Source organism: Protopterus annectens, chromosome 1.part1 (assembly GCF_019279795.1).
Source record: "Protopterus annectens isolate FY-2018-M chromosome 1.part1, PAN1.0, whole genome shotgun sequence".
NCBI classification, from domain to species: Eukaryota; Metazoa; Chordata; order Ceratodontiformes; family Protopteridae; genus Protopterus; species Protopterus annectens.
Genome location: NC_056726.1, coordinates 463,888,270 through 463,911,119, shown reverse-complemented (window position 1 = coordinate 463,911,119; position 22,850 = coordinate 463,888,270). Strand labels below are relative to the sequence as shown.

Below are 22,850 nucleotides of genomic sequence, written 5' to 3'. Positions count from 1 at the left end.
ACAATGGTATCTAAAAAGTGTTTGGACTCAGCATTGTCACAGCCTAAAGACAATCATAACCTTGATTCCCTGCCTACAACACGAGTTTCGATGGTGGTCACAGGCCTGTCACCACAACAAGGGACAGCCTTTCACCTTACTTACAGCCAGGCAGACAATAACAACGGATGCATCGGATTACGCCTGGGGAGCACATATGGCAGGAAAATGTGTTCAGGGCACGTGGCCCAAGGAACAACTGCATCTTCACATCAATCAAAAAGAGATGCTAGCTGTACAAAATGCCCTGACAGCCTTCAAGGACCTAATACATCCAGGACAATTATTAATAAAGACAGTCAATACCACAGTTATGTGGTACATAAACAGGTAAGGGGGCACACATTCCTACCCCCTATGCAGACAAGCCATGACTTTGTGGAACACAGCACTGACTTACCAGGTACATCTGCAAGCACAATTCCTACCAGGAACAAAAATATACACTGGCAGACGAACTAAGCAGAAATCTCATGGATCCTTACGAATGGAAGCTAAATCCACAAGTGTTCAACATGATAACAAGGGAATGGGGATGCCCAGACATAGATCTATTTGCCTCCCCTAACAATTGCCAATTACAAAACTTTTGCACAAGGATTTATCACTCAAGCATGGAAAGTGGATGCTCTATCTTTCAACTGGAAAAATCTGACCGTCTATGCCTTCCCGCCAATGCCTCTTCTCACCAAGGTGCTTCTAAAAGTCAGACGAGAGAGGCCAACAATTATCCTGATTGCACCAGACTGGCCACGCCAGCACTGGTACCCAATCCTAAAGATTTTGTCCCAAGGCCCGCCTTGGCCTCTACCTCAAATCCCTCATCTTCTGACACAGCAAAACAATCAGATTCTGCACAGTCAACTCAGAACCTTAAACCTGGCAGCATGGCAGATAATGTAGCCACTCAGACTGCACCTCTTTCTAAAGCTGTTATGGATGTAATTTTGGAAGCCAGGAGACCCAGCACTAGGAAATCTTATGTGGAAAAATGGAAGAGATTCTGTGCTTGGAACCAGGCACAAGGGCTCGACCCACTGGTCCCTAATATGCCTCAGATTTTACAATACTAGACTGAGATGTTGGACAAAGGCCTATCTTTTTCTTCTATTAAAATCCATGTCTCTGCCATTTCAGCTCATTACAATACGGATCCTCCTATTTTTTCACATCCTCTACTACGACAGTACCTCAGAGGGGCAAAGAATATAAGACCCCCTAGGAGAGCACCATTACCTACTTGGGACCTCAGTTTTGTTTTAGAAGAACTAACACTGCCACCTTTTGAACCAGCCAGCACAGCTGATCTAAAATTCTTGTAATGGAAAACTGCTCTGCTCCTAGCAATAACTTCAGCAAGAAGAGTTTCAGAGTTACAGGCATTGATGGCTGTGGAACCTTTCCTCATTTTTCACCAGGACAGGGTTTCTCTAAGGACGAACCCAACATTCATGTCAAAAGTGGTCTCCAATGTGGCCTTAAACCAAACTATTCATTTGCCTACTTTCTACCCAAATCCCCAGAATAAAGGGGAAAGACTTCTGCACTCTTTGGATATTCACAGGCAGCTACGTTTTTACTTGGACAAAACAAAAGCATTCCGAAAATCTGAGCAACTGTTTGTAGCATATGCTGCAGGATCACAAGGAAAACCTATTACAAAGCAGGCAATCTCCAAATGGATAGGACACTGCATCCGTTTCTGTTATGCACAACATGGCAAATCTGTGCCTAAGGGCATTAGGCCTCATTCTACCAGAGCAGAAGCCACTTCAGCAGCTTTCCTCAGAGGGGTACCAACCAAAGACATATTAGAAGCTGCAACCTGGAGCTCAGTGCATACTTTTACCAAGCACTGCCACCTACCTCTCTACTCCAAATCCAGAGCAGGCTTTGCCACTGCAGTTCTGCAGGGCTCGTTAGCCTCACCAAATCCAGTCTAGACCCAGCCACCCTGCCTAAGCTTTGGGATTCTACCCAAGTGTAATGACTGCAACAGTGAAACACGATGAACATAGTATAGTTGTGTACCTACCATAATTGTAGATGTTCGAGTGTATTCACTGTTGCAGTCCTGGTTACCCACCCACCATCCCCCTCTTTGCTGGGACTATTCTGTACTTCTCAACTCTACACAACCTATGTGGTGTATTTGCTTTTAGAAGAAGAAAATGTTTTTACTGATATATGCATGGCTGTTTGGCATATTTTTATCTTTACAGCCTTCATATCTGGGGGCACCTGACATCTGGGGCAAGAAAAACTGAAGAAAATGGCATCGATTGCAACTTTTATACCCCTGGCACACTGACGTCAGGGAAGAGGCGACAGCAACCGATGCCGGACCAAGACTTTGGAACTTGGGCCGACTACGGGGATAACCCAAGTGTAATGACTGCAACAGTGAATACACTCGAACATCTACATTTATGGTAGGTACACAACTGTACTTTATTCCTAAACCCTTAAAGGAGCAACTTGATTATTCATCATATAAACTAATTTTAGTTTAAAATATACAGAAATTATATGCCCATCCCTGTGGACTGAAAAAAACATTTATGCCGTGTTTAATACACCCATATCAAGCTAGTGCTTTCACATACAGATACATAGCAATATTAGTATGGTGTTCATGACATGTAGAATGACAGAAAATTACATTTCCTTCTCATAAGTTTAGACATGGAGAAAGGGTTTGATGCTAGAAGTGAGAATCACCATTTCCTGTATTAATGACAAAGCGATTGTGAAAAATTCATTCTCATTATTTAGAGGCTTTGTAATATATACTTAGCTAGGAGGTAAATACAGGAGGGGAGGGAGCAAATCTGATAAAATTCTACCAACCACTCTCCACTTACAAACACGCACACCTACTTCTTACATACTCACACACACACCCCTACCTACTTCTTACATCCACAGTCTCCTACCTACCTATTTCTTACATGCACACACATCTCTTAAACACTAAAACACACACACATGCACACACCTACCTCTCACTTCTACATTCGTCCGGCACGGCCGCAGTCCAAACATCCTCTGGAATTCAAATTCCCGGTAGCATGAAAGACGAAGATGCAAACCATCGATCACACAGACACAGAAGACGAAAACCGGTCACAAACATCTGTTGCGTCTGTGCGACTGGACGGGTTGCAAAGGGCATTCTTAAAGAGGAACGCTCTTTAAAAAACAAAAAAGTTTTCTTTTTTAATTAAAATAAAATTAATTTCTCAGCCAGCTTGTTCCAAAGGGGGGTGCAAGTGCACCCCCCTGCACCTGCCTGCGGGTGTCCTTGCTTGCAGGGCTGCTGTCACCGGGTCTGTACTTAGATGGCATGCTTGGCTTAAGGAGCAGTCTTTGCCAGATCATGTTAAAACTAAATTGCTGGATGCTCCCTTAAATCAGGACCGCCTATTTGGTGACAAAGCAGAAGAAGTTCTTATAAATATGGAGGAAAAAGCTAAATCTATGCAAACTGTTAAAGATTTCTTACAAGTGCAGCCTCTTAGATTTAGTAGGCATTGGCCCTCAAAAAGTTGGTCCTTTCCTGCCTCTTCCAGGCCTTCTCAGTTCAAACCCAGAACCAGCAGAACACCCAGGCTTCAGTCCCAGGGTACGCACAGGACTAAGCAGTGGGGGGCTCCCACTTCCAAATCAGGGAGTAGTAAGACCCCCCCCATGGTAAGCTGTCGCAATGACTTAACTTTAAAACTTCCAAGCACTTCTCAACTGACTGCTCCTTTAGGGGGAAAGATTGCTCTGAAAGCAAAAATCTGGGAACTCATTACCTAGGACAAATGGGTTTTAAACATAGTTTCCCAAGGATACAGATTTCACTTCCACATGTTACCAACCCCAAACGGTTGGGCAGATCTACCAGCAAATCAGTGAGCAGAGGCTCAAAAGCAAGTACTCACTCTCTTAAGATTAAAGGCTATTCAGACTGTACCAGAAGAGGAAAAGGAACACAGTTTCTACTCAAGACTTTTCCTGGTACCCAGAAAAGACAACTCATGGCGTCCTGTCCTGGACCTGTCTGTCCTAAACACCTTTTTGTTGATTCCAAAATTCAAGGTGCTAACTCTTCACCAGTTACTTCCCATGATAGGCAAAGATGCGTGGTTGGCAACACTGGATTTAAAGGAAGCCTACCTGCACATCCCAATCAGGGAATATTGCATAAAATACCTACACTTCAAAGCAGGCTGCATGCATTATCAGATGTCCTTCAAGGATGCATCTGCAGTCCTAACAAATGGGTTGTCCTGTCGTCAGGCAGCCCTTCGGTCGGCCGGATTCCAAAGTCTGGGTCTGGCCTCGGCTGGTGTCGCACTTCACCCGATGTCATCTCTGCTGGTCTTCGGGTATAAAGGCATCAGCCGACGCCATTTTCCTCAGTCTTTCTTGCCGCGTGGCGCCCGAAGCAGAAGCTGTTCGCAAGTGCCGGTCGGTCAGATCCAGAGATTACTACTACCGAATACTACTTCGAAGACTTCTAAAAAGCTAAGTACCCCGTTGGGGACTCTTTCTTGCCTCAGCCGATGTCAGAAAAAGTGAATAACTGTTTAACTTGTGGGAAACAAATACCTCATAAAGATTTCCACTCTTACTGCTTACCTTGTTTAGGCCCAGACCACGGCGTAGCAGCCTGTTTAGCCTGTGCTTCCTTCAACCGGCGACGCTTAGGCGCCGGTCGGAGTTTGCTGAACAGTTTTTCGGCTCAGATTTTGCGTACATTATGCCGTCGGATCCTCCGACTTCTCAAATTGTTAAGAAGCGCCAAAGAAAAGACCGACACTCGCGGTCAGCGGTTTTGGCGAAACCACGGTTAAGCAAACCGCGAGTGTCTCTGTTTCGGCGAAACCGAGCAAGCGGTCGATCTTCAGCGAATCCATGACTACTTCCGAGGCTCCTGCTACCCTAGTTGAATCGGCCTCTGAAGTTTTGCCTACTAATGTGGTTCCTCTAGAATTATCGGACACCATCCCTTTGGATGTCTCTACCCCAGCACGTGGTGCTGCTAGGCCTCCTGCAGCCATGTCTATAAAGGCCTTTGCCAGGGCTAAAGCAGCCAAATCTGCTAAATCTGTGCCTGTTAAGCCCCTCACACAGGCCCAGTTCCAGTTCTCAAATGCTTACTCTGGCAGAGGATCTCATCTCTTTAATAAGGGGATCCCAATCTCACCCAGACAGGGCCTCTCAGCCTCCAGAAAAAAGACCTAGAGCAGAGCCCCCTGAGCCAGTGTCCTCAGATGATTCTTCTGTTGATTCAGACAATACAGACCATCCAGAGGCTCCTTTTTCTACTTATGAAGATTCCGATGCTGAAGAATCTATTCCTTCTGCCTCTCCACCAGAGGAATTTTCCTTTGGGGAAACCTTACATGCCATGAGAGAGCAATTCCAATGGCAGGGACAAGATTTCTCAGATTCAAGAAAAAGGCTTAGGACCTTTCTACATTTACCGCAACATAGGCCCTTAGCTATACCTCCAGTTCTTCCTGTTGTGGATGATGCATTTAATGATGTTTGCACTGCTCCTGATACTTTACCTCCAGCCCCTGCCAAACCCGATAGGTTTTACAGGGTACCGGACACTCATCACCACCTATACAAGGCTCCCCTTGCAGATCCTGAGACTATCTCCCAGGGCCCTAAGGCAGTAGCCGACCTCAGCAAAACCCTCTCCCTTCGAAGGGAATCCAGGTCCTTAGAGAGATGGGGTAAAAAAGTTTACACCTCTGCTACTCTCTCAGCTAGAGCTTTGAACTGTCAGTTTCATATGATCCAATACCAAGAGTTTATGCTTGATCAGTTAACTAAGAAACTGTCCTCTGATGATTCTTTAGATAAGAAATATGTTTTAGAAATGGTGAATAACATTCAGCAGGTTAGTAACCATTCTTTAAAATGTGGCTATGATGCACTGGAGGCTTCATTTAGATCAGCCATGACTGGCACAGTTATTAGAAGGCATGCATGGTTGAAAGAACAGGTCTTGCCGGATCATGTTAAAGCAAAGCTATTAGATGCTCCTATGGATAAGGTCAGTCTATTTGGTTCTCCTGCCCAGCAAGTAATGAAGAAAATGGAAGAGAAGGCAAAATCTGTACAAACAGTTAAAGATTTCTTACAGGTTCAGCCCCCAAGGTTTAGCAGGAACTGGCCTTCCAAAAATTGGTCCTTTCCAGACTCCTCTAAATCTCAGAGAGGCAGGAATAGACGTTCCAGAGGCAGAAATCAATCCAGAGGGGGTGCCTACAGAGGACGCCAGTGGCAAGGCAATAACCAACGAGGCACAGACACAACCACTGCCACCGGAACAGGACAATCACAGTGACTTGGCTCTGACACCGCCTACCAGGGAACAAATTGCAGCACCCTTAGGCGGAAAGTTAGCCTTATTTTCAAAAAATTGGCACTATATCACAAGAGACAAGTGGATTTTGCAAACTATAGACCAAGGCTACAGGTTTCATTTCCACACCTTACCAGTAAAAAGAGGAATGCCAAACCTACCTCCAAATCAAAAAACAGAAGCTCTAAAACAGATAGCTCAATTAACAAAGATGAGAGCTGTGGAAAGGGTGCCACCTACAGAACAGGGCAAAGGATTCTACTCCAGACTCTTCCTCGTACCAAGAAAAGAAAAGTTGGAGACCTATTCTCGACCTGTCCGCTTTAAACACATTCATCATTGTTCCAAAATTCAAAATGCTGACCCTACAGCAACTTCTTCCCATGCTGGGCAAGGAGTGTTGGCTGGTAACTCTAGATCTCAAGGAGGCATACCTGCACGTCCCCATACGACCAAATTGCAGAAGATACCTCAGATTTCTTGCAGGATCAGAGCATTATCAATTCTCAGCATTGCCCTTTGTCTTATCTACTGCCCAGAGTATTCACAAAATGCCTGGCATCAGTAATCGCTCATTGCAGGCTACAGGAATCCAAATTTATCCATACCTGGACGACTGCCTGATACAAGCGGACAACAAAAGCAAGCTGACAAAAGACTTACAAAGAGTCATTTGCTTACTACAAGCCCTGGGATACACAGTCAATTTAAAAAAGTCAAGACTGATACAATCCCAAACAAGAACATTCTTGGGTGCAGAATTGGACACAGTAAAACAGATGGCATTCCTAACTGCAGAAAAACAAGAACAACTCCCTCTTTACTTCTTGGCATTAACAAAGCAGAACAAACTAACAGCAAGGAAAGTACTGCAGGCCTTGGGCTTCATGGCATCATGCATAATCCTGGTCCCCCATGCCAGACTGCATATGAGAAAGCTACAGTGGTACCTAAAGAATTTATGGTCTCAACACAGGCACAGCTTAGAAACAAAAATACCACTAATCCCATGCCTGAGACAAGAGTTCCTATGGTGGGCTCAAGCATGCCAGTCAAACCCAGGCTTGCCCTTCCACAAATTTCAAGCAAGCCAAGCCATCACAACGGACGCCTCAGACCTAGGTTGGGGGGCACACATGCTGGACAAATGCATACAAGGATTATGGACTCCAGATCAGCTACACCTGCACATAAATCAAAAAGAAATGCTGGCAGTAAAACTAGCAATCCAGAATTTCAGACCATTCCTCAAAGAAGGCCATTTAATGATAAGGACAGACAACACCACAGTCATGTGGTACATCAACAAACAGGGAGGCACTCATTCATACCCCCTATGCCGAATGACTCTGGACCTATGGAATATGGCTCTGAGCTACAACATCCAGTTACAGGCAATATTTGTACCGGGAAAAGAAAACATCCTAGCAGACATGTTAAGCAGAACTACCTCAGATGCTCACGAATGGATGCTACACCCGGACATCTTCAAGGCCATCACAAAGAAATGGGGAATGCCACAAATAGACCTATTCACATCCCCACTCAATCACCAGCTCAAGAAGTTCTGCACAAGAACATACCACCCACTTGCATGGAAGGTGGACTCTCTATCCTTCAGTTGGAAAGGCCTGACAGCATATGCATTCCCACCTCTTCCTTTGATGCACAAGGTACTATTGAAAATCAAAGAGGAACGTCCAAGGATAATTCTGATAGCTCCAAATTGGCCAAGACAACACTGGTATCCATTGCTGAGGAGCATGTTTCGGGGGAGAACGTGGACACTACCCCTGATGCCTTTGATGTTAACTCAGAACGACTACATCATCATGCATCCAAACCTAAAAACTCTGCAACTGACTGCCTGGAACATTACATAACAGCAACTAACCCAGATTTATCCCAAAGGGTTAAAGACATTATCCTTGAGGCCCGCAGACCTTCAACAAGAAGGAACTATGCAGGAAAATGGAAAAGGTTTGTCATTTGGAGTACTGAAAGAGGAAAAGATGTGTCAAAGATAGATATTGCTAACATCCTGGAGTATTTGGCAGAGCTTCTCCATACAGGCCTGTCCTATTCCTCCATCAAGATACATGCATCAGCTATTTCTGCAGAATACAGCTTCAATCCCCCTGTCTTCTCACATCCTCTACTCAGGCAGTTCCTCAGAGGAATCAAGAATGTAAAACCTCCTAGGAAACCACCACTACCAGCATGGGACTTGAACTTTGTGCTAGAAAAATTGACACTCCCTCCATTCGAACCAGCAGCAACAGCAGATCTTCAACACCTATCCTGGAAAACTGCTTTCCTACTGGCAATTACTTCAGCAAGAAGGGTTTCGGAACTACAGGCCTTAATGGCAGTACAACCTTTCCTAATCTTCCATCAAGATAGAGTGTCCATGAGAACTAATCCTACATTTATGCCTAAGGTGGTATCCAGAGTGTCTCTAAACCAGGCAATCCACCTACCTACCTTCTTTCCCAATCCACAGAACAGGGGGGAAAGACTGCTGCATACCTTGGATGTACATAGACAGTTGCGCTACTACCTGGACAGAACCAAGGGCAATAGAAAAACTAACCAGCTCCTAGTAGCTTATGCAACAGGAAGGGAAGGAAAAGCAATTTCCAAACAGACAATCTCCAAGTGGATAGGAAATTGCATAAGATTCTGTTACTCCTACCATGGAAAGCAAATTCCACAGAACATAAGACCTCACTCTACAAGGGCTACAGCCACTACCACAGCTTTCTTACGAGGAGTGGCTACCAAGGACATTATTGAGGCGGCTACTTGGATCTCCGTGCATACATTTGCCAAGCATTACAACTTACCTCTATACTCTAGATCCCGAGCAGGGTTTGCCACTGCTGTATTGCAAGGGATCCTAACTACACCATAATTCTTCTTCCTCCTCCCCTAGTTTGGCTATGGTATTCTACCCATTTGTTAGGACTGCAGATGCATCCTTGAAGGACGTAGTACAGTTTTGTACCTACCATAAATGTAGATGTCCGAACAGGATAGCATCTGCAGTCAGGATTACCCACCCTCCCTCTGTGGTACTCCTAGGGTATTTACCCTCCTAATAGCTAGCTAGGGGGGATCTCTTATGGTGTATTTGTTTGTATATATGTACATACATGCTTATTTTTTGTGTTTGCCTTCTATCTTTTTTGGAAACATTGGCATTTACCCAAATTTTAGTTTTCCAAGAGGGCAACTGGCATCTGGGGCAAGAAACACTGAGGAAAATGGCGTCGGCTGATGCCTTTATACCCGAAGACCAGCAGAGATGACGTCGGGTGAAGTGCGACACCAGCCGAGGCCAGACCCAGACTTTGGAATCCGGCCGACCGAAGGGCTGCCTGACGACAGGACAACCCATTTGTAAGGACTGCAGATGCTATCCTGTTCGGACATCTACATTTATGGTAGGTACAAAACTGTACTTTCTCTGCACTGCCCTTTGGCTTATCTAGTACGCCCAGGATATTCACAAAGTGCCTAGCTCCAGTCATTGCATTTTGCAGGCAAAGAAATATTCAAATATACCCACACTTGGACGATTGTCTAATTCAGGCAGAATGCCAGGGCATACTTCTGAATCATTATGCGTTTGTACAAAAGGTGTTAACTTGTCTGGGGTACACCATAAACAAAAGTAAATCTCACCTGGTACCCTGTCAACAAATTATATTCCTGGGAGCCTTTCATCATCTTTCATGTGGACACGGTGTCCCTCAGGACCATTCCCTCTTTCATGCCCAAGGTGGTATCCAGTGTGGCTGTTAATCAGTCCATTCATTTGCCAACCTTCTTTTCTAATCCACAGAACAAAGAGGAATGGATACTACACTCTTTAGATGTGCACACACAGCTTAGATTTTACTTGGACAGGACTAAACCTCAAAGGAAATCTGAACAACTACTGGTGGCATTTGCTGCAGGGGCAGAGGGGAAGGCTATTTCAAAGCAAACCATTTCTAAATGGATAGGACATTGCATTCATTTCTGCTATAAGCACCACAGAAAACTATCCCACAGAGGATTAGACCTCATTCAACCAGGGCAGCATCTACCTCTGCAGCCTTTCTCAGAGGTGTCCCTACCAGAGACATCCTAGAAGCTGCTACCTGGAGTTCTGTACATACTTTCACCAAGCATTACCATTTGCCAGTTTTCTCTAAATCCAGAGCTGGCTTTGCCACTGCCATCTTGCAGGACATTTTAGCTAGTCCTAATGCTATCTAAATTCCTCCTCCCATCCTTAACTTTGGGAATCTACCCTTATGTGATGACTGCAACAGTGAAACACAAAGAACATAGTACAGTTGTGTACACTTACCATAAATGTAGATGTTCGGGTGTATTCGCTGTCGCAGTCCTGGTTACCCTCCGTCCAGCCCCCTTGACTTCTTTTGGTTATACCTCTATTCTCCTTTACTATACTTAAAAGCTTTTTGGTGTATTTGCTTTTTTGTTGGAGGTATAACCTTGTGTGTGTGTGTGTGTGTGTGTGTGTGTGTGTGTGTGTGTGTGTGTGTGTGTGTGTGTGTGTGTGTGTGTGTGTATATATATATATATATATATATATATATATAAATTGCTTCCCATTAAGGGGGGGGGGCACCTGACATCTGGGGCAAGAAATACTGATGTAATGGCGTCAGCCGCATGCTTTATACCCCTGACTACCTGACGTCACGGAAGATGAGACAGCAACCGACGCAGGGCCCAAGACTTTGATAATCAGGCCGACTGAGGGCTACTGCAAGCAGATAACCCAAATGCGATGACTGCAACAGTGAATACACTCGAACATCGTTTATGGTAAGTGTGCAAAACTGTACTTTGCTTTTTGTGGAAGGTAAGTTTATGGTCATGCCTTTGAGAGTCATGAGAGTTGTTTACCCACCAAACAGTATTCCCTTAATTGTAATTTTTTCCAGTTCAAAACTTGTTTTAACAAGTTGCCCTTGTTCTCTTTGTAAGTATGGAGAGGCTTTCCCAGAGTTCTGGAAGAACCTTTCCTTCATTCTTTTGCACTAGATACACTTTTTTGTATATCCTGTCATATCAGTAGGTTTGCATTTGTGCCTTTTTGCACTGGTTTATGTTGGTACCTCTATTTTTGTATTGTAGATTAACCAAAAAAAAAGTATGTATGCTACTTCTTTACGCCAGGGAGTTGAGAGGAATCAGACAGGTGTGTGCGTTGACATTGTTTTTATTAGCATATTTCAGAGTTTGCTTCAGAATCTTATAGCTGTAAGAGATTAGCTGCTGCTTTGCACCATTCAGCCTCCCGAAAACCTTTGTAAAGACAGGGTACTTTACAACACACTATTTCCTTAAAGGTAGCTGAGATTATTTGTTAGAATAATCTGTCTGGTAAACGTAGCTTTTGGAATTATACAGCTGCGTACAGTTCTGGTTATTATTAGTATCAGCAGTCCTTCATCTTGCATTTCTGTGTGTGCATCTTATTTTAGAGATCTCATTTCGTGTTTGGCAGTGTGGAGGAAGTCTTGAAATCATCCCTTGCAGTCGAGTAGGCCATGTTTTCCGCAAGCAGCATCCATATACTTTCCCTGGTGGAAGTGGTACAGTGTTTGCCAGGTAAGGAAGTTAAATATTCATCCAACAGTGGTAACAGTTCATTCTGATGAACAGCTTGCCATAGTTTTCATGCCTGGTTTTAAATTAAATTTAATGTATTTCATTTTGATAACTGAGTAGGTGAGCTGGTCTGCTTGCTCTTTTCAGTCACAACTCCAGGTAAAAGTGTACAGCAGGAAAATAAATCAATATCTAATGTAACAAATATGTCAAGTGCATACAGTATAACAAATCACACAGATTACTGTCACTATTCACTGTAAAAGTCATGTGTTTGTGTGATTTGTTATATTTTATTTAAAAAGGTACATAAAGTATAACAAATTGCAAAAATACATGACTTGTACAGAGCACAGTGACAGTTATTGTATGTCAAAGAATAACAGTAATACTTTTCAGATTGATGTATTTCAGTAGAGTATTTACAGTGGTGTCAAACTGTAATTTGAAGCCCATATTTAGTTGTCTCAATTGATGTACCTATAAAATTCATTTACTTTCCCTATTCTAAAAGTCTCTTCTGTCAAAGCACGTCCGCTTCAAAGGTATTATAGTGCTTATTTCCAAAGCATTTGATTACACACGAGTAAAAAAAAAAAAAAAAATGAAACCTGAAAATAGTACATTAACTCAAAAAGAGACCGTTATTATGCTGTAACAAAACAGGAGTCATAAAAAAGTAAAAGAACAATGGCAGCTGAAGTCCAGGTTGCCTGTAATTGAATGAAACTGTTGTTGGTGTACCAAACTTGATTAGCAAAGACATCACCTGTAGCGCAAAGGAGAGTATAACCCCTATATACTTGTCACTAACCAGGCCCATAATGGAGTATAACACCCCTTTTGGCATGTACCATACAAGACACCTGTAGCAGTTAGAGAGACCTCAGAGGTTTCTAACTAAGATCATCAAGGGACTCCAGCATGTGCCTTACACAGAGCGACTAAAGTCCCTGTCACTATACTCAGTATCTTATTGACTTCTTAGGGGGAGAATCTTGCCTGGCTTACAGAGCAATCTCTAACCCAAACCTAATGAATTTGCTGCACGTCTGTAAATCAAACATGATTAGAGCTACCCATTCCAGGGACCTAAATATGGCTTGCAACTTGAATAGGACATGCTGGAAGGGACAGATTTGTCTCCCAGTGACTGCCGCGTCTTTGGAATAGACTTCCAATTTATGTGAAGCAGAACACCTCTTTGACGCTCTTCAAAAAGAACCTGGATGAGTGGATGGGACACCATAAATTCTTACCAGGGATAGCAACCACAATCCTCCTGGACATGGGCAGTCATTAATAATGCAATCCTAGGCATTTAATAGAGTATTATTGGTATTACATTGGGATGAAACAGCTAGGCTTGAAATGACCTCCAGGTTTGATAGCCTAGTAACCTCATATCATCCAGGAAAGTTGGCAAACCAGCGAGGGAAGAAAGAAAGCAGCAACCTGAAGTTACCTAAATTGAAAGACAATTGTGTAGATTAGAACACACCATATCATATCATATGTTCATCACACTGATCACAGCTGCAATAGCTTTAACTGTACGAGTTATGTCCTGCCAAGGATATAATAGCTGACCAGCTTCCAAAGCTTCATGACAGTTTGCACACTCCCAGACCATTAGTTAGCTCAGGTTGGCTTAAAAGACAGGTTTGGGTGCCAAGACCCTCAGAGCTTTCCTGCTGTTGAAGAGAGAGCTCTTTTGCGGGCTTTTGTGGATAGATGATCACCTTGTGCTGTTCCTTTGCTAGGTACATTTAAGTTACCTTTGGGGGAAAAACCTTCCTCATTAAAAATTTGTTTTAATGTGCTTTCCTGTTTAAGAAAGTTATTTTTAACCTAGGATTTTGTGTTTTAACGGACTCTCTCTAGACTTAACTGTACTTTTAAATGGGAGCACACTTTTATCCCGTCAGTGTAAAGTTGTTTAAAGTATGTGAAAACCATTTTTCTCTGGAGAAATCCTTTGTTTGGAGCTAACAAAGTGTTTAAAATGCTTTTCACTGTGCTTTTATGTGAAAATGTGACTTTTAAAGGTGCTATATTTTTACTGGCTTATGCTGATTATTTTCCCTGGGAAAGTTGCACCATTTTCGTCTTGACCATGGAACAATCTACCAGTCCCTCTGTTGATCTTCTTCCAGCCACAAAAAGAAAAAGTTAAGCAAACAGGTTTTGCCACCACAGCAGGCTAGGAGTTTACCTTAGGTGAGTGACTCTGGTGTGCCAATCCTGGTGCCTCAGATCACTCATCTTTTATCTCTGATGCAACACTTACAGCCACTATGGAATATGGAGTGGGGGTTAGCCACATCCATTACAGCTGTTGGGTTCCCATTATTGAGCAAAGGAGAGAGCCACTCTTGTCAGTCCTGGGAGAGGAACAGGGAAGACTTTCCTTTTTGGTTAGAATGTTGTGTCCATCCCTTGGGAAGCTGCTGTCATTAATAACGCTATTGTCCCCATTTTTCCTGTCAAAAAGAAGCAAACCTCCACATGCATCTATTCCTCTTCAAATTTCCTTAGACAGGAGTAGTTTGCTGGGTCTTGCTCATGGTTTAATTCAGACTTTTGACCCTTTTTGTAATGTGATTTCTGGTAAAAGAAAGAGGGATTCCTCTTTTCCTGAAGAGATTCAAGATTCTGAATCTGGATTGGAAGATGAAGGGACAAATGCACGGTTTTCTCCTCAGTTTTCTGATTCAGACTTAAGGGAGAGCAACATTTCCGATCCTCCCTGTGGGGAGGTTCCCTTTCTCTGGGACTGTTTCCAGAATGTGCCAGTGTTTTCAGTGAAAGAACACCAAGGTTTCTTAGTTCCTCAGAAGATACTATGAGCTGTTGCAGAAGGAATTTCCAGAACCTTCATCCATTCATCCATCCAGTTCTCCCAGCTTTGGAGGATGTGTGGGTCCACTGCCTTAAATTTTTGTGATAGTCTACTGCCCCTAAAAAGCCAGAGAGAATGTATAAAGTTCCTCAGTCTTTTAAGTTTTTATACACTCAACCCAAACTTCCCCTGGCAGATGTAGCTTTAGTTAATACTGCTGCTGCTAACCATTTGGTTAATTCCAATCCTGCTCTAACAAGGATGGAAGAATTATTGATAAGTATGGGAAAAAGTGTATGATTCTGCAACTTTTAGTTTACAAAATTTTGGATTTTCAGGCTCATTATGTTAAAGTTTGTTCTGACTAATTTTGAAAGTATGATGAATGTTTTGTTTGCAGTTTCTTCTTCTGAGGAAAAATCTGCCTTAGCTGTTTTACTTTCTTCCATTTTACAGGTCACAACTCATTGTTTACAGTATATATGACTCAGTTGATACTTCTACCAGGGCTGTGGCCACTGGTACCATTTTAAAGAGTTATGCGTGGCTGCATTATTAGAACCTCACAGATGATGTGAAAATGAGATTTTAAGTACTCCCTTTGGTAGATGTTTAGTTTTTGGTTCCTGTGCTGGAGAGGTTATCAAAAAGTGTAATGAAAGGGTTACGCTTCTTCAGGGAATCCCTAAGATTTTTCAGCTTTCCTTTTTCAAAATTTTCTAAGGAATTCTGTAACAATTCACCTGCCTCACCAAAATGTGATTAAATTGGCATTTAAGAAGAAATGGCAGGGGGGGGTCCCTTCATCCAGTTTCAATAAAAAAAGTAAACAGTTTCACCAACGTGGGTGAACTGGAGTTTAAGAAGAAATGACAGGGGGGTCCAAAAAGAATTCAAAAACCCCCAAAGCCAAGGACAATCCAACAAGTCAGTGACTTCTTAAGAGACATTGTTCCCCCCACCCCCTAGCATTCCATTTTCCCTGTCCAGAAAGTCTGAATCTCCATTTTTCTATTTGGAAACTGATAGTTTCTGACAAATGATTTCAAGGTTGGCAATGGGTGAAAATTCCCTCCTTTCCAGGGATAATTCCTCAACCACCAGACCAGACCAGACTCCTCTGTTTCCCGTTTGTCTTCAACATGTGTTGTCTCAGGAAGGGATACAACCACTTTGTCCTTCCCAGATTGGGAAATGTTTTTATTTAAGGATGTTTAGTGCCAGAGAAAGAAAATGCTTGAAGACCAGTTCTGGATTTTTTTCTTTCCTAAACCTTTTTGTGATAGTGGCCAAATTTAAATTGCTGTCATTTCACAACCTGTTACATCTTCCTCATTTAAGTGTCCTGGTGACACTAGATTTAAAACATGCTTATCATATCCTATTCATCCAGATTACTGGCACTTAAGGTTTTGTGTATCTGGATCACTTTATCAGTTCTATACCTTGCCCTTCGGACTGTCCACTGCACCAGGAGTGTTCACAACATGTTTAGCTCCAGTTATAGATTGGGCGAAAGATATCTTAAACAAGCTGGGATTCCAAGACAACATTGACTCTCATACACAGGAATTGTGCTCTTGTGGTATCAGTTAGACACCTCAGTTCAAAGAGTTTTTCTTCCACAGGAAAAAAAAACAAAAAAAATTCTATATCTAGATTTATTTCTACGGTTTTTCACTCAGACTTTGGTGATTATGAGGGAGTATCTCAGGATTTTTGGTCTCATGGCATCTATGTTTCTCATGAAATCCCTGGCAGGACAATATATGGGAAAGATACAATGATATCGGAAATGTCTTTGGCCCCAACACGAACTTCCTTTGTCTTTCCAAGTCTCAGTGCTGGTGCTTATCAGAAGAGAGATCACTTGGTGGAGACAAAAAAAATTCCCAAAATCCGGGTCTCCCCTTCAACTTCCCTGCTCCAAAGCAGTCAGTCACCACTGATACCTCGGACTTTGCTTGGGTTGCAGTTTCAGGAGGTGCAAGGTGTGTGGGACACCAAGGACAGAAGCAAGCACATAAATATAAGAGATGCCTGCCCTAATCAAGGCACTCAATGCTCTGAACCATCTTTGGTCCCCTTGACCTCTTCATATTATTAAAGACAGTACCAGGGGATCCAGGTCAGTTACAAGTGGCATCCCACAAGGCTCAGTCCTGGGACCTCTCTTGTTCGGTATACATTTCCCGGAGGTACAGGCCAACACGGAAGGACTGTGGCTGACCAAGTTCGCAGATGACTGCAGACTGGACGCCATAATTGACTCTCCAGCCGACACAAGCATCCTCCAAAAGGGCCTCATAGAAACAGACAACTGGTGCCAGAGCCATGGCCTCAAGCTAACTGGTGCCAGAGCCATGGCCTCAAGCTAAACACCAAAAAGTGTATAGTCACCCCCTTTGGCAAAAACAAAGTGCCCACAAATTACCACATAAGTGGTAATCCATTAAGTACAGAAGAAGTAATTAGGGACCTGGGGACCCATGTTGATAGCAGTCTCTCATTTGACAACCACGTGACCAAAGTGGTTAGAAAAACATTTTATATAGCCCACCTAATCATGAAGGGATTCACATCTAGATCAGTGGAGGTCATCGTGCCTCTTTACTCATCCCTCATCAGGCCCATAATTGAGTACAATGCCCCTTTTGGGATGTACCTTACCAGACACTTGCAGCAACTGGAAAGACCCCAAAAGTACCTCACCAAGAGGATCAAAGGGCTCAAACAGATGCCATATGCTGCCCGGTTAAAGAAACTCCAGCTCTACTCAGTGGCATACCGCCTGCTCAGAGGCAATCTGTGCCTGACGTATAAAGCCATGTCCAACCTGGAATTAATGGACATGCTGCACCTCAGAAAATCCAAATCCCATCGAGCTACGAGCTCAAGAGACTTGAACCTCAGCACTGAAATAAATAGGACATGCTGGAGGGACAGATTCATAACCCAGAGGCTCCCTTCACTCTGGAATAAAATCCCAGTCCAGGTTAGGCAGAGTCCCTCATTGACTCTCTTCAAGAGGAATCTTGATGAGTGGATGGGAGATCGTAGGTTTACCCCGGCTATCACTTCTTTGTCAGTGTTAGACAGAGGCACAGTATACTAACCTGGAAAAAGGGCATAGCAAAATTAATTTAAAATGGGTGGCGAAAGCCAAACACACTCTGGCTAGGCTTATAAATGCCCTAGGGCAGATAGCCTAGTATGAACCCCCCCCCCCCTGCAGACTAGCCATGTTAGCTTGGGATGTAGCTTCACAGCACAACCTCACTCTGCAAGCAAAATTGTGTGGCAGACAAGCTGAGCAGGACAAGGATAGGCCCTCACAAATGGAAACTTGATTAGGGGAGCTCCCAAGATTTGATCCATCTGTAGGGAGTTCCTCGGTTTACCTTTGAAAGGTTGAAAGTACAATGTACAAACATGCATATGTGCGACCTGTTTATATGAAAATATGTAATACCGTATTGCAAAATGTTGAAATTCAGTTAGCGGAATCCCTTTTTAACCCTTTTTTCGAACCTGTGTTATGATATCCTTGCTACTGTGCATAAATAAGTACTGAATAAGGCCAACACAAACCTCTGTGAATCTAATGAAGTGCAGAGAATCAAAATCCCTTTTGCAAACATCACGTGTAATGTACATCGTATGCACGGCATACAGTCCATATTTAAAGTGAAACATATGTGCAAAAGTACAAATTTGCAGTCCATAATACCACCATATGTGTGTGTTCTCCAAGGAGATCGACCTTCCTGTATAGAGATTTAGTGCGCCGTGTTTTAAAACGAACAGTGCTTAGCTACCAATTTTACGAAGCCTCGTGCAGTAAATTGTGCCCTGTTGCAAAGAAGCCTTTCAAAGCCTGCTTCTTTATCCATGAACCTCTTCCTTTGAGGTGATGCTGGTACACACAATTCATGTCTTATATGCATGTCATCCATATGATTTTGCTCCAGCTGGATGGCATGCAACACATCTAACAGATACAGCTGTTTCTTCCCCATTAAACTCCGGAGTCTACTGTGCCATCCTTCCACTGCGTTTTGGCTACGAGGATAGCCCATGGTACATGTATCGAATTGATTCCAGAAGTGTATTTCAAAGGTTGGAGGCAACCTTTCCGATGTTGTACCCCGCATGCCATATCGCCTTGGTCTGCCCAGGGTATAGTTCTCCTTAAAAAAGGTACAGAGTGCCTTACCATTCTCTGGCATGTTTGATTCGATCTCTGAGATGGTACATGCCACATCCTCTGGGACCACAAAGACAAGTGCTGGGATATCCTTACACAGCATTGCAAATGACACATCACCACCAAATGCTGAGGCTAAATGCAACTTTTGTATCTGACACCAGACTATTTATTTATTTTTATTTATTTTTATTTTATTTTACATTTTTAACCGGGAGAGTCCGACTGGATACATGTCCATTTTCAGCGGAGGCCCGGGGGGAAAAGCTCCAAGTACATAACAGACATATGAACATTGTTAATGCAAAAAAAGGAAGATAGTTGAGTTCTAAATACAATATAAAGATACATCACATCTTGGGGAAAAAAAACAACAGCAGCATATAAAAAAAAAAACATAGGTCAGTTACAAAGGCGAGGCGCCTTGTTAAAAAGCGGTTAAGGATAGTGAGGTAAGAGAAGGGTAAATGATAGTGGTTAATCAGGTTTGGAACAGGGACATTGCCAGAGAGTATTGAGATGGGGTTTAAGCTTTTTTTGAATTGTAGGAGTGAGGGTTCTGAGGTGAGCATGGTCGGTAGGGAGTTCCACATTTTACCTACAAAGTTTGAGAATAGAGAATCCCCAGCAGAATTATTGGCTTTGGTAGTTTGAGCTAAGATCTTATTGGAGGAGCGTAAAGATTGCAGGTTGATATAGGGGTGAATGATGTTTTTCAGAGCTGGTGTTTTCTCTGGGTGATACAGTATCTGGTGAGCCGTTTTGAGTTGGTTGAAATGGAGTTGGCTGGAAAACTCTAACCACCCTAGTTGCTTCAAGTTAGTGCAGTGGTGCGTTCTAAAGGTGGAATTTGTGGCAAATCTAGCTATGTGATTGTAACAAGAAGCAAGTTTAAGGGTTGTCTTGTTTAGGTTTGTAAAGAGGGGGGGAGGCATAGAAAAGAGTTGATAGTAGGTGTGTGCTGGCAATTGTAATTTTAGCGTGAGGAGTGAGAAAGTGTTTTACTTTATAGAGAGAGCCAAGCTTTTTATTGACGGTTTTGATGGTAAAATTGAAATGGGTGTCAAATTTAAGGGAGTTATCAATGGTAACACCTAATAGCTTCTATACTATCTGGCAAAGGTGAAACCAGCAGCACTTCGCTGCAGATTCAGTCAGATGACGCTTTATACAATTCAATGGAGCCCTTTCGAAATCATTTCATACTATGTTAGGCATTACCTTTAACTCATGCTGTACACTTAACTCCAACACTATCCTCCAGAACAGGTCATAACACTGTTCTGACTTACTAAGCAATATACCATATACTACCGGACATACTTTCCTACTGTTAGCATTATCTAAAGCACGGTGTATACTGTAGATTTGGTGACATTCAGCTATGCTAATGGGAAATGTGCCATCTGCCATGATATAGTCAGAGTTCCACAGCATTTTGAGGTTATCCAGGGTAGTTATCACTACAATATGAATGGAATCATCAGTATCAACACTGCTGTGGTGTACTATAAAAGCACTTGATTTAATGGGTAGCAGTTCAGGGCTCAAGTCCCTCAGTGACCTCATACCTTGAAATGTTGCAGCTTTCGTGTTGTACCTATGCCTAGTTATTGTCTGCTTTAAGGCAGTTGTATTAGGAAGCTTGTGTCTTACATCAGAGGAAGTGGTAGCAAGTACTTCGGAGATCACCTTACAGGGGTCCTGTATAGAGTGCTCTGCCCTTCTTTTAAGCTGGTCTCGTACCCTGAATAACTCAGTTTTGAGGACATCGGGAGCATGATAGTGCTTTGTACTCTTCAGTAGTTTAAACCTGTCACACTCCACTTTGGTGACACACCTGCCTTTACACTTAATACAGCACCAGTACTGCTTGTCATTCACAGCCTTTTCCTTATAGCACTGGTACCCATCAAAAAATTGCCTCCCTTTTTGAGTTGTACTGGTATTATACAGGGCATTCAGCACTCCAGGCTTAAATTGCACATTACACACATCATCACCCTAAAAATACGTTATGGTAGTACCAATGTACATTTTATCACTTTTCTTAATCATTGTATATATTTCTTATCTGCGCGCCTGTACACAATTTTAATCTGCTAACTGTTTACGTCACGGGAAAACCGGTTGGGGAAGCAAAACAGAACTATTTCAGGTACAGAATCACATTATATTATCACGACATCCAATTAGCTCGCATTCAGATGTGCGAAAACAAATACGATGAACTGCAGAAGCAGTTCGCAATTTCATGAGTTCGCTCTGTTTATATTTGCATTTCTGTAAACTTAAAAACATACTTCTGCACAACTGTATTTCGACATTTTGAGTTTCAACCTTTCAGAGGTAAACCATTTCCTCAAGTAGACCTGTTTGCCTTCTCTCTGAACAATGAGCTGGCGAGTTTCTGCACTAGTACTCCACGCAAACCTACCTGGAAGACAGTTGCCTTTTCCTTTACTTCCTTGTTCCTGTATGCTTTTCCACCATTTCCAATGATATCCAGTATATTTCTGAAGATTCAGAAGGAATCGCTCAAAATCATTGTGGTGACCCCCTTCTGGTCCAGGCAACAGTAGATATTCTTCATAGTATTGCAGTACTGATTTGTGGGTCTGCCTGCCATACAGAAGCCCATGACTGGCCCACTTTCCAGAGTCTTTACAACATCCCTAGCTGACATTTGTCCAAAGACCGACATCTGCACATCAAGGTGTAAGAGAGGCATCCATCAGCGCCATCTCCAGTTCATGTTCTTGCATATCACTGTTGCAGTATTCTTTACAAAGGGACCTCCTACCAAGGCAGCCCTGATATCTGGCCAGTATTCCAAAGCCTTAGATTTTATAGACCGTGTAAATCACATGTATGCTCCCCACTCGAGATGTAGGGTATAAATGTGACGTATGTATATACATACCTCAGAACTTCTTTGTAGCCATCACTGATCATCAGTCTGAGTGCTCCTTCTGTGCTAGTTACCAAGCTGTGTTTCAGATGTGCCCCATTGGGTTTCCTTCATGTCTTTTTTCACTTTAATTTTTGTGAGTTTACATGTCATCCAGAAAAGGAAAATGTCAATGTTGTAGCGGAGTCCCCATAAAGATCATCACGACCAGTGTCTCTTCTGTTTGGGTGCTTCTGACAGCTATATGCAGTGTACTTTTTCCAATCATTTGTCCCCAATACCCTACATAGTCATCTCTCCTACTTGTTGATTTACCAGCTTCTTAAATTGTTGGTGCAAGGTGAAGTGGCAAAATCTTCCTGCGTTAAAGGTTAGTCAACTGCCAAGAAAAAAGGCCAAAAAACTCAGGCCTGATTCAGCTGCTGTGCTACCTTCCCCAGATGTCTCTCTTGAAGCTGGTGAAAGCCCAGAGGATCACCCAGTTCTTGTTTCAAATTCCTCTGCCACAACCCTGTTGGAAGCCAGCATGGATCTGACTTCTTGCATGTCCTTGAAGGCTCTGCAGACATCTTCTCTGGATGTTGAGGAGAAACCTTGGCTGATTATTTCTGAAGGACTGAGGGAAATACCACAAATCTTGGGCCTTCTGGCACAGGCACTATTGAATTTGTGCCTCATGCCCAGAAAGGGAAGAGGTTTTATTCCAGGAAGTTTCTGGTCCCCAGGAAGGAGATCATCTGGAGACCTGTTCTGGATCTTTCTCAGCTCAACACCGTTCTGAAGGTTCCTTTTGGATGCTGCCCCTTCACTCCCTAGTCCCTCTTCTTCCTCAGGCTTTCTTAGGATC

The 22,850-nt window shown here is 43.0% G+C and overlaps 1 protein-coding gene across 6 annotated transcripts in view; it reads left to right on the top strand.

Moving 5' to 3' along the window:
• The window catches only part of GALNT2 (polypeptide N-acetylgalactosaminyltransferase 2), a 1,695,325-nt gene that overhangs the window by 1,093,131 nt on the left and 579,344 nt on the right, over positions 1–22,850 (top strand). For all 6 annotated transcript variants that reach the window (XM_044076112.1, XM_044076089.1, XM_044076094.1 and 3 more), the window contains one exon: positions 11,917–12,043. In XM_044076112.1, the coding sequence (XP_043932047.1) occupies positions 11,917–12,043 (127 nt within the window). The remainder of the gene's footprint in view (positions 1–11,916; positions 12,044–22,850) is intronic.